At 40.0% G+C, this 16,017-nt stretch overlaps 1 protein-coding gene across 1 annotated transcript in view; it reads right to left on the bottom strand.

Annotated features, from left to right (window-relative positions):
* Window positions 1-8,098, bottom strand: part of RTCA (RNA 3'-terminal phosphate cyclase) — a 55,214-nt gene extending 47,116 nt beyond the window's left edge. The window contains exons 1-4 of the mRNA XM_007936131.1: window positions 8,054-8,098; window positions 7,847-7,947; window positions 6,555-6,698; window positions 165-288 (exon numbers count right to left, since the gene is read on the bottom strand). Coding sequence (XP_007934322.1) covers window positions 165-288; window positions 6,555-6,698; window positions 7,847-7,947; window positions 8,054-8,098 — 414 coding nt within the window. The remainder of the gene's footprint in view (window positions 1-164; window positions 289-6,554; window positions 6,699-7,846; window positions 7,948-8,053) is intronic.
* Between the last annotated feature and the right edge of the window lie 7,919 nt (window positions 8,099-16,017).

Below are 16,017 nucleotides of genomic sequence, written 5' to 3'. Positions count from 1 at the left end.
ATATAATCGCCACCCTCTACACTACAACAGAACCAGACACACACACACACACACAAAAAAGACATGCACACAAAAATTGACAATATATTTAAGTAGAGAATGGAGGTGCAGAAAAATACAGAAGAGAATATTCGTTGGTCAAAAAGAAAAAAAAAAATCCATACCATCACTGTGTAATCAATCTGTGGTGCCATTTCAGCATTAGTTCCACCTTTCAAACGAAGCTCTGATGGAGAAGCAGCAAAAAGAACACAGGGCATTGAGACCTGCATCAAGAGGCACACACTCCTAAGAAGAAGGCAAAATAAGTTTAGTGCATTTTCAAGTCAGGTTTCAGGTTAATAAAGAAAGCTGTATTATTACGTATCACCACCAACTGACACATAGAAAACTAACAAAGCAGGTTCATGTCTTTAAGATTAATCACATTTCAGTACCTAAATGATAAAATCCTGAATCTTAAAGAAATGCAGTATGGCCCAGTATAAAGAAACAACTGTAAATAATAAGCAAACCTGGGTTTGAACCCTAGCCTAAACACTTCTTAGATGTATAACTTTCAATAGGTTCTGGCACTTTCTTCATATTACAGAGAAGAGAAAAATAAATTAAGATCACACTTTCTTCACAGTGTTTTTTTTTTTTTCCTAAGTCATGTGAGAAATGATTTTTTTATTATTATTTTAAATTTTTATTGTGATTTGGGTGCAATTTTACAAAGCAGGTTCATTATACATTCAACAGTTCACATACATTTTGTTTGGTGACACTTATTACAATCCCAGTGTAACAGCTCTCCTACCTCCTCTCTGTGGTTATCCCTTCCTGTGTCCTTATCTATGCATTCCTGCCTCCCTAGCTTTCTCCCTGTGCAAATGCTACCGGTTGTGCAAATGGTTGACCGTTCTAAGCAGGGCATCTCCCTGGTGTAGTTTTTCAGCTCAGAGGCCTATTGTTTGGCTAAGAGTTAAGCCACGGGAATGAGTCCGATTCCAGGCCTAAAAGGTGACTCAGGCCCACAGTCTCAGGGGTTTTATCAGTCTCCATCTGACTAATAATCCTGGTCTTTTTTCTGTTTTTTAATTTTGTTCCACATTTTTTTCTCCTACTCTATCTAAAAAACAAACCCATTGCCATTGAGTCAATTCCAATTCACAGAAACCCCCACTGGGTTTCCAAGGCGGTAAATCTTTATGAAAGTAGATTGCCCAGTCTTCTTCCACAGAGTGGCTGGTGGGTTTGGACCATCAACCTTCTGGTTAGCAGTCGAATGCCTTAGGCCAGGTACCACTAGTTCTTCTGGCCTCAGGGTCATGTAGGCTGAGATTCCTGTGGTCCAGTGGTCTCTTGGACTAATTGTTTCCATATGTCTTTGATTTTCTTCATCCTTCTTTGCTCCAGACCAAGAGAGACCAATAGTTGTACCTCGGCTGCTCACAAGCTTCTAAGACTCCAGTTGCTATTCACCAAAGTAGGATGTAGAACATTATTTCTGTATACCATGGTGTGCCAATTGACCTTGATGTCACCTGCAACTACTGTTGAAAGCCAAACAGGCCCTTTGCTAAAAACTACAGAGCTTTAATAAACTAGCAGCCATGATTAAAGCAGACATCGATTATAATGAATAACTTACTATATTTTTGTTCCTTCTCCTTCCTTGTAAGTAAAAAGAATAGCTCACCTTTTCATGGATGCTGATTTCTTTAGATTGTTTTTTTGCTCATACATCCTTTTGAGTATGACCTTATAACCAAAGCCAGTTTCAGCCAAGGACCACAGTTTATGAAGCAAGACAATCCTGGGAAGAGGGATGCCAAGTCTGAAGAAACCATGGTAAAGAGGAACAAAGACATTCCTGGCAGTTTAAGAGGTCCTCCACTCCCTACCCATTTCCCTATACAATCATGGTTACCCCTTTTTTCGGGGAGACAGACTTTCTAGAGAAGCGATTATGTCTCTCTGGGTATCAATACTCAAAAAGTATCAATGTTGAAGTGCTCTTCCAGTTCAACCTGTTGTGGTGATTGGCTCTACTCAGGACAGGTGGTAAGAGCCTCACTGTTCCTGTAGCACCACAGTCCTAAAGCCACAGGCCCAGTGACTTACTCCCTTAAGGTGCTTGATTGTGACTAATAAGTTTTCCTAACTTTGTTCTCTGGTAGTGCTATAATGTATATGCACATTTTTACAGCACATACAAATAAATATGTGAGAATATTATCTTCCAACCCTATGCATTAAAACATCTTGATGGTCAAGAGTATTTTCTCATTAACCTACCCATACCTGATCTTCTTGCCTGTCTACCTATATTTCCACCCATAGATTAGTGTTTGTTATTACTGACACTGGATTGTCTTCAGTGTTTTTATAAAAGGCATCTTGAAAGTAGCAGTTAATAAAATGTATTCAAAAGAGCCAAGGTCTACAAACATTCAACTGAGTATAGCTGAGTCTCTATCATATACATGGCCCTATCCTAGATATCAAGGAGCTCTGGTAGCGTAGTGCCTAAGGCATTTGACTACTAATCAGAAGGATGGCAGTTCAAACCCGCTAGCCACTCCTCGGAAGGAAGGTTGGGCAATCTACTTCCGTAGTGACACTGCCTTAGAAACCCAAAGAAGGGTCTCTATGAGTCAGATATGACTCTACAGCAGTGGGTTTGGTTTTGGTTTTTTATCCTAGATATCAAGCTAATAAGATATAGTCCTATCATCATGGAGTGCATGGTAAGATAAAACACAACATATTACATAAGATTTTATAAGAATTGGTACCTGAACATATCACATGAAAGAAAGGCTTGCATAACTAGCCTGTTTGGTTCTTATGATCAAAGAATTTGAAGTATCATGAGAAAGAGTTAAGAATGTGAAGTATCTTTAAAAAAATTATTTGGTCAGATGTTCTAACCTGCTGTTATTATCTCCCCTTCTCCAAAGTCAAGGGAAAGTAGTAATATTCACAAATACATTATAGTGTGAAAGGCAGTTTGACATCAGCCCTACATACTAAAAGATGGACCTTTCTGTAACTTTTTTGTGACTGTGACAATGATACATATGAATTGAATTGGAAAGTCTCTATCACTGATAAAAAACCTCATTAATCCAGCAAGCATTTACGGACTATACAGTGTGTTAGGCATGCAAAGAGAATAATGTATGAGATATAAGCCCTCTCCTCAAGGGGGTTGGTATAGGAATAGATGAAACAGATCTGGAAATGTTCTATTTACTACAAACCATAGGTTTTAGCTACTGTACTTCTCAATGTTTATTGCCCCTAGAAAGCTTAACATTCAAAAGATTCCTTTAAATGATTCTAAAGTATTGATTAAAGTAAGGATTTTCCCCTCAATAAAGGTAGATTCTAAGAACAGTACAGAAAAATCTTAATTTTAGGGGAGTAAAGAATTGCAAAGATAAAGGAGTCTCACTTGTTTTAATCACCTGAATAGAGATGGATTACCAGCTTTTAACTCATTTCCCATATACTCTAACAGATCAAGAGCCAGGAGGCTAGAATCTAATTCTGACTCTCACACTATGACTGGGTAGAGCACTTAATTTCACAGGAGCTTAATTTCCTTGTCTCAATGTGGAAGCAGAGTTGGAATATATGATTTCTATTTTCCCTTTTGCAGCTCCAAAATTAATGCTTTAATTAATTTCTAGACATTTCACATGAAAGAAAGGCTTGCGTAACTAGTCTGTTTGGTTCATATGGTCAAAGGATTTGAAGTATCATGAGAAAGAGTTAAGAATGTGAAGTATCTTTAAAAAAATTACTTAGTCTGATGTTCTAACCTACTGTTATCCCCCCTTCTCCAAAGTCAAGGGAAAGTAGTAATATTCATAAATACTTTATAGTGTGAAAGGCAGTTTGACATCAGCCCTACATACTAAAAGATGGACCTTTCTGTAACTCTTTTTCCCTTTTTGCTCTAAGTAATATCCTGACTATAAAGATATCTCAAAATTCTTTAATTCCTGTAGGAAAGGTCTCCCTTGGCCTAGCAGCAAATCCCATTTCATAGACGTATATTTACATCACAATGCATACATCAATTATTACTCAACATTTTCTTAATTAAAAAAATCCTAATCCATTAACTCAGTCATTTCTCAAAGAAAATGACACCCAACTTGCAGTACCATTTCTTATTTTGTCAAATTTCCTAGTAAATGGAAGGATTTTGAAAAGAATACTATATAAAAGAGCAACCAGTCAAATGCCACAGTAAAGCAATACAAAATTTTGTCAATAGAAGAAGGGATACTTGAAAATGATACAGGTCCAATTTCACTGTTAAGTATCATTTCCCAATGGGAAAAAAATCATGATCATACTAAAAATTTCTAAATAGGGTAGCATAAACCAAAAAATCTTGCTGCTGTCAAGTTAATTCCAACTCTTAGCAATCCCACAAGACAGAGCAGAACTGCCCCATAGGGTTTCAAAGGCTGGAAAGCAGACTTGCCGCATCTTTCTCTCGAGGACTGTTGTTGTTGTTGTTGTTATGTGCCGTCGAGTCGGACCTGACTCATAGCGACCCCTCCTTGGGTTTCCCAGGCAGTTTCACTATGGAAGTAGATTGCCCCATCTTCCTTCCTAGGAGTGGCTGGGGGGTTTGAACCGCCAGCTTTCTGGTTAGCAGTCAAGTGCCTTAGGCACTATGCTACCAGAGCTCCTGAGGTGTAGCTAGTGGGTTCAAACCGCTGACCTTTCAGTTACCAGCTGGGCATTTAATCATTGAACCACCACAGCTCCTTAGGGTTGCATAAATACCTATTAAAAAACAGCAAAAATAAGTACACTAACACTAGTAGAATACAGGTGGTAATCAGTAATGAGCCAAGAACTAAATTTGCTACTATGTAAAAATTGCTGATCAAATCTCTTTAAGGAGCCCTGCCAGAAGCCATTTTGTTTTTCAGCACTCTTTATAAGGATATCGTACACGAACTGCCGCTAGCCAGCACCTGCAGTTGCCGCAGTTCTATTTACTTCTTCAGGATGTTTCTTCCCCTGGCCAAAAATGCACTAAGTCATCTTCAAGTTCGTAGCATTCAGCAAACAATGGCAAGGCAGAGCCACCAGAAACATGCACCTGATTTTCGTGACAAATACGGTAATGCTGTATTAGCTAATGGAGCTGCTTTCTGTGTTGCTGTATGGACATATACAGTAATACAAATTGTAATAGAATGGAACCTGTCCCCTGTTGGCAGAGTCACTGCAAAGGAATGGAGAGATGAGTAATCAAACCAGCTGGTGGTATAACATTGAATTGTTTCAAAACCAACTTACAACTGATGCCAAGTAGAAGCACCGTGTACCCATTAAAAAATGGCATTATTGAAGAACTAAAGTCCATTTGAAACTTTTATTGTAGATTTTCTTTGTTTCCTATGTAAATGAAACCAAGCTTCATCACCATTTGTTTAAACTTTGTGTTAACATTAAAGTCAAAATGCTATATACAACCTCTTAAATAGCCTTTCTCTGTAAAGTAATGTTGAAGAAGAATTAGGCTATCACATGAGAATCAACTTTACATTTAGCTGAAACTAGAATTCATGAATAACTTATCATCTTTGAGCTAAAAAGTTAGTGTCCGATGTTGCTTATACCCATTATTTTCTGCCTCTCATTTATGTTTATTATTAAGTCCTTTTCACTCCTGCCTAGAGAACTTAGGGTATCATCAGACCCAATGGAAAAGTGCTCCTATAAAATGAACTAGGATGTCTGAAGACTAGCTAGCTCTTTGGCTCCCTTAGCACATTTATTTAGTTTTAGATATATGGTGTTTGTTAGAGAAGTTCAAAATGTTTTAAATAAAAAGAAAATTAAAAAAAAAATGCTATAACTACAGCATATGAAAACTTAGTTTCAGATATTCAATTTTTAAATAATAAAAATCAATATGCCATGTAACAGGAGCTCTGGTAGCGTAGTGCCTAAAACACTTGACTGCTAACCAGAGGCTGAGGGTTCAAATCCACCAGCCACTCCTTGGAAGGAAGACGGGGCAATCTACTTCCGTAGTGATGCTGCCTCGGCAACCCAAGGAAGGGTCGCTATGAGTCGGGTCTGACTTGACGGCACAAAACAACAACAGCAACAACAACATGCCATATAAAATATTTCTACACATAGGAGAAAATAATTCATTATAATAATTAACAAGTACTTAGGTCCTCAAATAGGAATTCTGATGGTATAGTGATTAAGGCACTTGGCTATTAACCAGAAGGTCAGTGATTTGAACCCATCAACTGCTACAAGGAAGAAGGATGAGGCAGTCTGTTTCTGTTAAGATTTATGGCCTCAGAAACCCAGTGGGGTGGCCATGAGTCAGAATCAACTTGATGGCAATGAATTTGGTTCTGTAGGTCCCCAAAGCTTTACATACACTGTCTCCAAATCTGAAAGTAAGCATTTAAAAAGAGTGGAAAATGAGACACAAGTAAGTGGCAGAATCTGGGTATGAACCCAGGTCTACCTCCACATGGCATACTTAAAAGGAATGTGACACATACCCTGCTGTCTTGGTATCTGCTGTGTGGGTTCCACCTTTGATCTTCTCCGGTGTGAAGGTTATTTCTGTTGAGCCAATTTCTGCCCCCTCCAGTTGCCCATCACACAAATCTCGAATCATTTCCAGTCCAGATAAATGTTGAGGCCTTCAGGTCATAATACTGCATCAAAACGTGTGCATTAAGACTGCCTATATCCCCATACTTTATGACACATTTATAAAACTGCAACGGCAAGAAAACAGCAATGTCTAACCAACCACACTAAGGGCCCCATCTTAAGTTTCAGAGCTGCTCTTTGTGTTTTTCTGCACTTAGACTACCAGCTAGCAGGCATCATTTTAAGGATCCCTTTGAGACCGTTATTTTGGCTATAAATGTATATACTGATGTAGTGTTACAAATTAGAAGTGGGTAAAAAGCAAAAACTAATAAACCTATCTAAAAGTCACCAACCAGTCTCACCTGCACTTCACCAAATAATCTATGGTACCTAAAATAGCCTTAATGAATTGTATTCTCCGACTGGTGGGATGGATCATTAATATTTACTTACACATATCAGTAAGTGCTTTTTGTGAATTAATAAAAAAAAAAAAGACTAAGGGTACCTGATCTACTAAAATGCAATGTGCAGATGGAATAAGAAGGAATCAGACTGGCTTCAACCCAGGTCCTCTTCTAATAAGTGCATATACCTATAGTTTATTTTACGACACATCCAGCTTCCCAGAGAGAAATAAAACGAAGGGCAAGTGTCAAGATTTTTCCCTCTCCGCAAGAGATAATTCGGATCTTATTCACAGCTAACTAGAGGTCTAAATGTAAAAAGGAATTATACATCTTAACGTTCTTTCCTGTTCTATGATTGAAAAATGAGCGACCGCAGAGGATGCACTAGTTAGAAAATAGATTTTTCCTCTGGCCACGCAAATAGGTCGGTGCTGATCTATCTTCCTCGCTGATTCATGCTCTTCGGGTACGTGGAACGCACGATGAGGTGGAGAAACATATTAAAAGGTAATTCTTTAGGAAACGAGACAATTTGAACCAAGTAAGGAAAGCTCGGGCTTATCTTAACTCACCCCTAAAGCTTTCAAAGTAGCACAACTCAGGCCACGGCAAAGAGTCTAGGTAGAACGTTCGGGGGCTACGGAAAGCGGCTCTAGGGACAACGCCGGCAGCCGAGCACCCTTCAGCTCCAGGCCGACTCCCCCGTTTTCCCAGTCCCGCGGCCCGGCCTGCCGTCCCTAGCCTCAATCCTCCACTTCCGGGGGCCCGGCCGCCCAATTTACCTCAAGCCAGGAGTGCTGCGGCCAGCTCGGATCTTCTGCACCCGCAAGGGGAGGCCCAAAAGACAGCTCAGGGCCGTGGAGACCCTCAGGATCTGGCCGCCCTACAAAGGGTAGGGGTGCGAAAGAATAAGGGCATCAGATGTCAGAGCTCACTCCGCCAACATGGGCTGAAGCCGCAAGCCCTTTTGATTCGAGCCCCGCACTCACCCCTTCCATGATCCCGCCGTCGACCTCGACCCTCTGCCCCGCCATGAAGGGCACCTGGGGGGTCTGACCCGCTACGACAAAGCCCCCACCGAAACGGAAGGAAGAAGAGACGCTGGCTGCCACGCAGCAGCTCTGCAGTCACAGTCCTCACACGAGGCCGCAGGAGCCTTGCGGAAAGGCGAAGTAAGGGGTCGCCAAGGTGGAAGTCGAATTGGCAAAAAGAAGCCGAAACTCCGCGCCTTGAACTGCAGTTTATAATGCCTGGCGTCCGGTGCACATGCGCCCTGAGCGGCGCGGCATTCCGCGGCTTAAAGAGCCAACGCTGCGAAAATTCCGGCCTGCCCTGGGGTCCAGAGACCGGGGAGTTTAGGTTGCCCAGGTAAGTACAATAGAAAATGTGGCCCAGGGCAAAATCCATAGGCTGCAGAAAGTCCTTTTTCTTCTCTAACTGGATACTTCAGTTATCCTGCATGACTGTGCAAATATCTCTGTTATCTGTGCTTTTTGGAGATAAACAGTACTCAGAGCTGGAGACTCTTAGAGGTGAAGATTAAGAAAGGTCCAGATTCGCAAGGTTGTGGTGAGTTCCTGGACACACCCAGCTACCCTGAGGGAACAAGTAGTTGGACCTGTCGGCTCAGGCCCATGGCCCATGATTGTGGGGGACATCAAGCTCAACTGGCATAATACACTACACAAAAACATTGATCTACATCCTATTTTGGTGAGTAGTGACTGTGATCTCAAAAGCTTGTAAGCAGCTATCTAGGTGCAACAATGGGTCTCTCCCCATCCACAAAAAAGAACAATGAAGAAAAGCCAAAGATGCATGGAAGCAATTGAGCCAAGAGACTAATAGACCATGTGAACCTCAGCCTATATGACCATGAGACCAGAAGAACTAGATGGTGCCCAGCTACCACTGTCAACCACTCAGAGCGGTATTGGTGCAGGAGATCCTGGATAAAGTGGGAGAACAATGTGGAACAAAACTCAAAATCATAAAAGAAAAAAAAAGCCTGGTGAGACCCCTGAGAATATGGCCTCTGGTTACCCAGAAGGTCTGGACCTGAACTCACTCCTGTGGCTTCCAGCCAAACAATAGGCATATGAGGTGAACATTGACATCAGGTAGATACACTCCTTGGAGTGATCAATCATGGGAGAACAGAAGGGCAGTGTTTGCATAGGGAGATAGGTCAGGTGGTGGGGGCAGGAATGCATAGGAAAGAAGGACACAAGCAAGAGGTAGCTATGGAGGGAAATGAGAAGAGAGCCGTTACATTGCAGGGAATTGCAGTCAATATCATGAAACAAAATGTGTATGAACTATTATATGGAAAATGAATTTGCTCTGTAAACTTTCACCCAAATCACAATAAAGATTAAAAAAAAAAAAAAAAACATGCATTCACAATAAAAACAAAATCAGACAAAACTAGAAATAAATGTAAATTCACTTACCCTGATCTTGAAAAAATCTACAACAAACTTCCTTCTTAATAGTAAAACATTACTAGTTTTCCTTTAAAAATGTAACAAGACAAAAATGTCCACTCTGATGGCTTCTTTTCAAGAGAATGATGAAAGTCCTAGCCAGAGTCTTAAAAAAGATAAATAAAAGATATACAGGAAAAACAACATTGCCAATAACCAAAATCAAACCAAACACAATGCCCTCGAGTCAGATCTGATTCATAACGATCCTTCCTTGGGTTTCTGAGGTGGAATCACAACGGAAGTAGACTGCCCAACCTTCCTTCTGAGGAGTGGCTGGTGGGTTTGAACCACCAGCCTTCTGGTTAGCAGTCAAGTGCCTTAGGTGCTACACTACCAGAGCTCCCAACATTGCCAATGTTGTTGTTGTTGTTGTTATGTGCCATCGAGTCGGCCCCGACTCATAGCGAACCCTCCTTGGGTTTCCGAGGCAGTATCACTACGGAAGTAGGATTGCCCAACCTTCCTTCCGAGGAGTGGCTGGTGGGTTTGAACCGCCAGCCCTCTGGTTAGCAGTCAAGTGCTTTAGCCACTATGCTACCAGAGCTCCTTGCCAATAGGTACAGATAATATGACCACCAAATAGAAAACCACAAAGGATCTTTAGACACATTATTTAAAATATAAGTTCAATAAAGTTCCAATCAGATTCCTAACAGAACATTTTTCAAGGAGATTGATTGTTTAACATTTACACCAAAGAACAAGAGGGCATGAATAGCCTTAAAAAATGAGGTGGAGGGTGCTTGCCTTATTAAATCTAGAGATTTTTATAACACTGAAAAAGAATTAAGGTAGTGTGGCATTGGCATGATGATAGATAAATAGACTAACAGAAAAAAAAGGAGAGCCTTGAAACAGATTTCTATGGCAGGTGAGTGACAGATCAATAGGAGAAGAGGAATTCTACAATTTCTGGTGCTAGAATGATGGGTTAACCATAAAAAAAAAAAAAAAAAAGAAATTGGATTTCTATCTCACAACCTACAGAAAAATCATTTCAAGATGGTTTAAAAACTGTTTCATACTATGAGGTAAAGGGAGTCCCTGGGTGGTCCAAAGTGTTAAGAAGCTCATCCACTGACCAAAACATTTCAGTCCACTCAGAGGTGCTTCAAAAGAAAGGCCTAGTGATCTACTTCCAAAAACTAATTAGTGAAAAACCTATGGAGCACAGTTCAACTCTGGCACACATAGGGTTGCCATGAGTCAGAATCAACTCAAAGGCATATGGTAGGGTAAAGAATTTAGCTTTTCCCAAAGAATTTGGACTATGTCCATGATTCCTGAGATACAGCTTTGAAAACCTTGGAAATTCCCCTAGTGGTTGAAGTTTCTTTGAGGAGGGCTTCAAATTACCCTTGACCTAATGTTGCTGTTCTTAGGTGTTATTGAGTCAGTTCCAACTCATAGCAGCTCCCTGTACAACAGAGTGAAACACTGCCCAGTCTTGCTATGCTTGCTATGTTTGAGCCTACTGTTGCAGCCACTGTGTCAATCCATCCCGTGAGAGTCTTCCCCTTTTGCACCGACCCTCTGCTTTACCAAACATGATATCCTTCTCCAGGGAGTTGTCCTTTCTGACAAGACCAAAGTATGTGAGATGAAATCTGGCCATTCTGGCTCCTAAAGAGCATTCCAGCTGTACTTCCTCCAAGACGCATTTCTTTGTTCTTCTAGCAGTCTATGGTACATTCACTATTCTTCACCAACACAACAATGCAAATGCATCAATTCTTCTGCATTCTTTCTTATTCAATTTCCAGCTCTCACATGCATATAAGATAATTGAAAATGCCATGCTTTGGGTCAGGCACATCTTAGTCTTCAAATGGCATCATTGCTCTTTAATACTTTAAAGAGGTCTTTTGCAGCAGATTTGTCCAGTGCAATACAATGTCTGGTTTCTTGACTGCTGCTTCCAAGGGTGTTATTTGTGGTTCCAAGTAAAATGAAATCTTTGATAACTTCAATCTTTTCTCTATTTATCCTTATGGTACTTATTGGTCCAGTTGTGAGGATTTTCCTTTTCTTTATGTTGAGGTGTAACCCATACTGAAGACTGCAGTCTTTGATCATCTTCAACAAGTGTTTCAAGTCTTCCTCAGTTTCAGCAAGAAAGACTGTGTCATATTCATATCAAAGTCTGTTAATAAGTTCTCTTCAACCTGATGATGGCAGGATCCAGGTAAATGGAGGGAGACAGGCCCCACCCAAGAGGCAGGAATGGGGGAAAGATGGGGAAAACAAAGTGGCAGGATACAGGTTAGGGATGGGCAGAGAGATTTCAAACAGCTAAGGGAGATGAACTTGTCTATCAGTTTGCATGTTGCTGTGAGGCTTGAGGCTGTGCCACCAGAGTTTCAAACATAAGCAGAGTTGCACATGGTGCGTGGGTTTCAACACAGCTTACAGACTGTGATAGACTAGGAAAAAGAAAGAGGCCATCCACTTCTCAAAGAATTGGCCAGGGAAAACCTTATGAAAAGCAGAGAAACACTGTCTGATACATTATTAGGCAACTTTATGAATAGCCCAGAAACATTGTCTGATACAGTTCAGGAAGATGAGCCCCTTAAATCAGAAGGCACTCAAAATATGACTGGGAAAGAGCTGCCTCATCAAAATAGAACCAACCTTAACAATATGGATAAAGTAACACTTTTAGGACCTCCATTTGCTGACATGGCATGACTCGAATGGAGGAGAAACAGTTGCAAACATCCATTAATAGTTGGAACATGGAATGTAAGAAGTATGAATCTAGGAAAATTGGAAGTTGTCAAAAAGGAAATATAATGCATAAAGATTGATATCCTAGGCATTAGTGAGCTGAAATGGACCAGTTTTGGTCATTTTGAATCAGATAACCATATGATCTACTATGCTGGGAATAACAATTTGAAGAGGAATGGTGTGGCATTCATCATCTCAAAGGATGTTTCAAGATCTGTCCTGAAGTACAATGCTGTTAGTGATAGGATAATATCCATATGCCTACAAAGAAGACCAGTTAACACGATTATTATTCAAATTTACATACCAACCACCAAAGCCAAAGATGAGGAAACTGAAGATTTTTATCAACTTCTGTGGTCTGAAATTGACTGAACATGTAATCAAGATGTGTTAATTATCACTGGTGCCTAGAATGCAAAAGTTGGAAACAAAGAAGAATTGCCAGTAGTTGGAAAATTTGGCCTTGGTGACAGAAAAAACACTGGAGATCGCATGATAGAATTTTGCAAGACCAACAACTTATTCATTGCAAATACCTTTTTTCAACAACACAAACAGCAGCTATACATGCGGACTTCACCAGATGGAGTACACAGGAATCAGATTGACTACATCTGTAGCAAAAGGTGATGGAAAAGCTCAGTGTCTTTAGCCAAAACAAGGCCAGGAGCTGACTATGGAACAGACCATCAACTGCTAATATGCAAGCTCAACTTGAAGTTGAAGACAATTAAAACAAGTCCATGAGAGCCAAAATATGACCTTGAATATATCCCACCTGAATTTAGAGACCATCCAAAGAATAGATTTGATGCATTGAACACCAATGACCAAAAACCAGAAGAACTGTGGGATGACATCAAGAACATCATCCATGAAGAAAGCAAGAGGTCATTAAAAACACAGGAAAGGAAGAAAAGATCAAAATGGATGTCAGAAGAGACTCTTGAAACTTGCCCTTGAACGGAGAGTAGCTAAAGCAACTGGAAGAAATGACAAGATAAAACAGCTAAACAAGATTTCAAAGAGCAGCTTGAGAAGATAAAGCCAATTACTATAATGAAATGTGCAAAGACCTGGAGATAGAAAACCAAAAGGGCAAAACACACTTGGCATTTCTCAAGCTGAAAGAACTGAGGAAAAAATTTAAGCTTGAGTTGCAATATTGAAAGATTCTGTGGGCAAAATATTTAATGATGCAGGAAGCATCAAAAGAAGTTGGAATACACAGAGTCACTGTACCAAAAAGAACTGGTCAATCTTTATCCATTTCAGGAGGTGGCATGTGTTCAAGAACCAATGGTATTGAAGGAAGAAGTCACAGCTGCACTGAAGGAATTTGTGAAGAATAAGGCTCCAGGAATTGGTAGAATACCCATTGAGATGTTTCAACAAACACATACTGCGCTGGAAGCACTCACTCAGCTATGCCAAGAAATTTGGAAGACAGCAACCTGGCCAATTGACTGGAAGAGATCCATATTTGTACCCATTCCAAAGAATGGTGATCCCACAAAATGTGAAACTTACCAAACAGTATCATTAATATTGTATGCAAGTAAAATCTTACTGATGATGATTCAAAAACGGTTGCAGCAATATATTGACAGAGAACTTCTAGAGGTGCAAGCTGGATTCAGAAGAGGATGTGGGACAAAGGATATCATTGCTGATGTCAGATAGATCTTGGCTAAAGCAAAGAATACCAGAGAGATGTTTACTAGTGTTTTATTGGCTATGCAGAAGCATTTGATTGTGTGGATCATAACAAATTGTGGATAACACTAGGAGAATGGGAATTCCAGAACACTTGATTGTACTTATCAGGAAGCTGTACATAAATCAGGAGGCTGTCGTTTGAACAGAACTAGGGGATACTGCATGGTTTGAAATCAGGAAGGGAGTGTGTCAGGGTTGTATCCTTTCACCATACTTGTTCAATATGTATGCTGAAAAAATAATATGAGAAGCTGGACTATATGAAGAAGAATGTGGCATCAGGATTGGAGGAAGACTCATTAACAACATGTGATATGCAGATGACACACTTTTGCTTGCCGAAAATGAGGATGACTTGAAGCACTTACTGATGAAGATTAAAGACTTCAGTCTGCAGTATGAATTGCATCTCAACATAAAGAAAACAAAAATCCTTACAACTGGACCAATAAGCAGCATCACGATAAATGGAGAAAAGATTGAGGTTGTTAAAGATTTCATATTACTTGGTTCCACAATCAACCCCAATGGGTACAGCAGTCAAGATATCACATGATGTATTGCACTGGTCAAATCTGCTGCAAAAGACCTCTTTGAAGTGCTGAAGAGTGAAGATTTTTCCTTAAAGACTAAGGTGCACCTAACCCTAGCTATGGTATTTTTTATGACCTCATATGCATGTGAAAGCCAGACAGAGAACAAGGAAGATTGAAGAAGAGTTGATGCTTTTGATTTGTGGTGTTGGTGAAGAATACTGAAAGAACCATGGATTGCTAAAAGAACTAATAAATCTCTCCTTGAAGAAATGCAGCCAGAATGCTCCTTGGAAGCAAGAATGACCAGACTTCATATCATGTTGTCAGAAGGGACCATTCCCTGGAGAAGGATATCATATGTGGTAAAGTGGAGGACCAACAAAAAAGAGGAAGGCCCTCAATGGGATGGATTGACACCATAGCTGCAACTATGGGCTCAGGTATAGCAAGGATCATGAGGCTGGCACAAGACCTTCAGTGTTGTACATAGGGTCGCTATGAGATGGAGCTGATTCAACAGCCCTAACAACAACAACAACAACAACAACAACAAAAAACAATTTATAGCATAAACAGACTGTCAAGAATAGCCCAAAATACACAAATATAAACTAGATGAACAGGACCTTCTAAAAATTAAATTTTTATGTGCTTCCAAAGACTTCTCCAAAAGAGTAAAAGGAGAATCTACAAATTGCAATATATATATATATTCAGCAACAACATATTGACAAGAGATTTATCTCTAAAATTTATAGAAAACTCCAACACCTCAACAACAAAAAGACAAACAATGCAATTTTAAAATGGCAGAAAATGTGAATAGACACTTCACCAAAGAGAATATTCAGGCGGCCAACAAACACATGAAGAAATGTTCACAATCATCAGCCATGAGAGAGATGCAAATCAAATTAACAATGAGATGCCATCTTGCCCCAGCACTAATAACAAAGTTCTATAAGACAGAAAATAACAAATGCTGTTGAGGGTGTGGAGAGATTGGGACTCTCATACACTGCTGGTGGGATTGTTAAATGATTCAACCATTGTGGAAAGCACCATGGTGATTCCTTAAAAAGTTGGAATTAGAAATACCATTTGATCCACAAATTCCATTACTAGGTATTTATCCTAAAGATGTGAGAGCCAGGACAAGAACTGATATATGCACTTCCATGTTTATCGCAGCACAATTTACAATACCCAAAAGAAGGAAACAACCTAGGTGCTCATCAACAGAAGAATAGATAACCAAACTATCGTACATACACATGGTGGAATACCATGCAACACTGAAGAATGATGTAGAATCTACAAAACACTGCATAATATGGATGAACTTAGAGGACATTATGCTGAATGAAATAAGTCAATCACAGAAGGACAAATATAGTATTTGTTTGTTGTTGTGGAGGGTCAAGGAAAGCTTTATACATGGAGGGAAACTTTCTTTGTTGGTTGCCAGGGGTG

Source organism: Orycteropus afer, unplaced genomic scaffold, assembly GCF_000298275.1.
Source record: "Orycteropus afer afer isolate SDZICR_OR568_19922 unplaced genomic scaffold, OryAfe1.0 scaffold00033, whole genome shotgun sequence".
Taxonomy (NCBI): domain Eukaryota; kingdom Metazoa; phylum Chordata; class Mammalia; order Tubulidentata; family Orycteropodidae; genus Orycteropus; species Orycteropus afer.
Note: the sequence above shows the minus strand (reverse complement) of the source record. Positions and strands in the feature narration are given on the sequence as shown.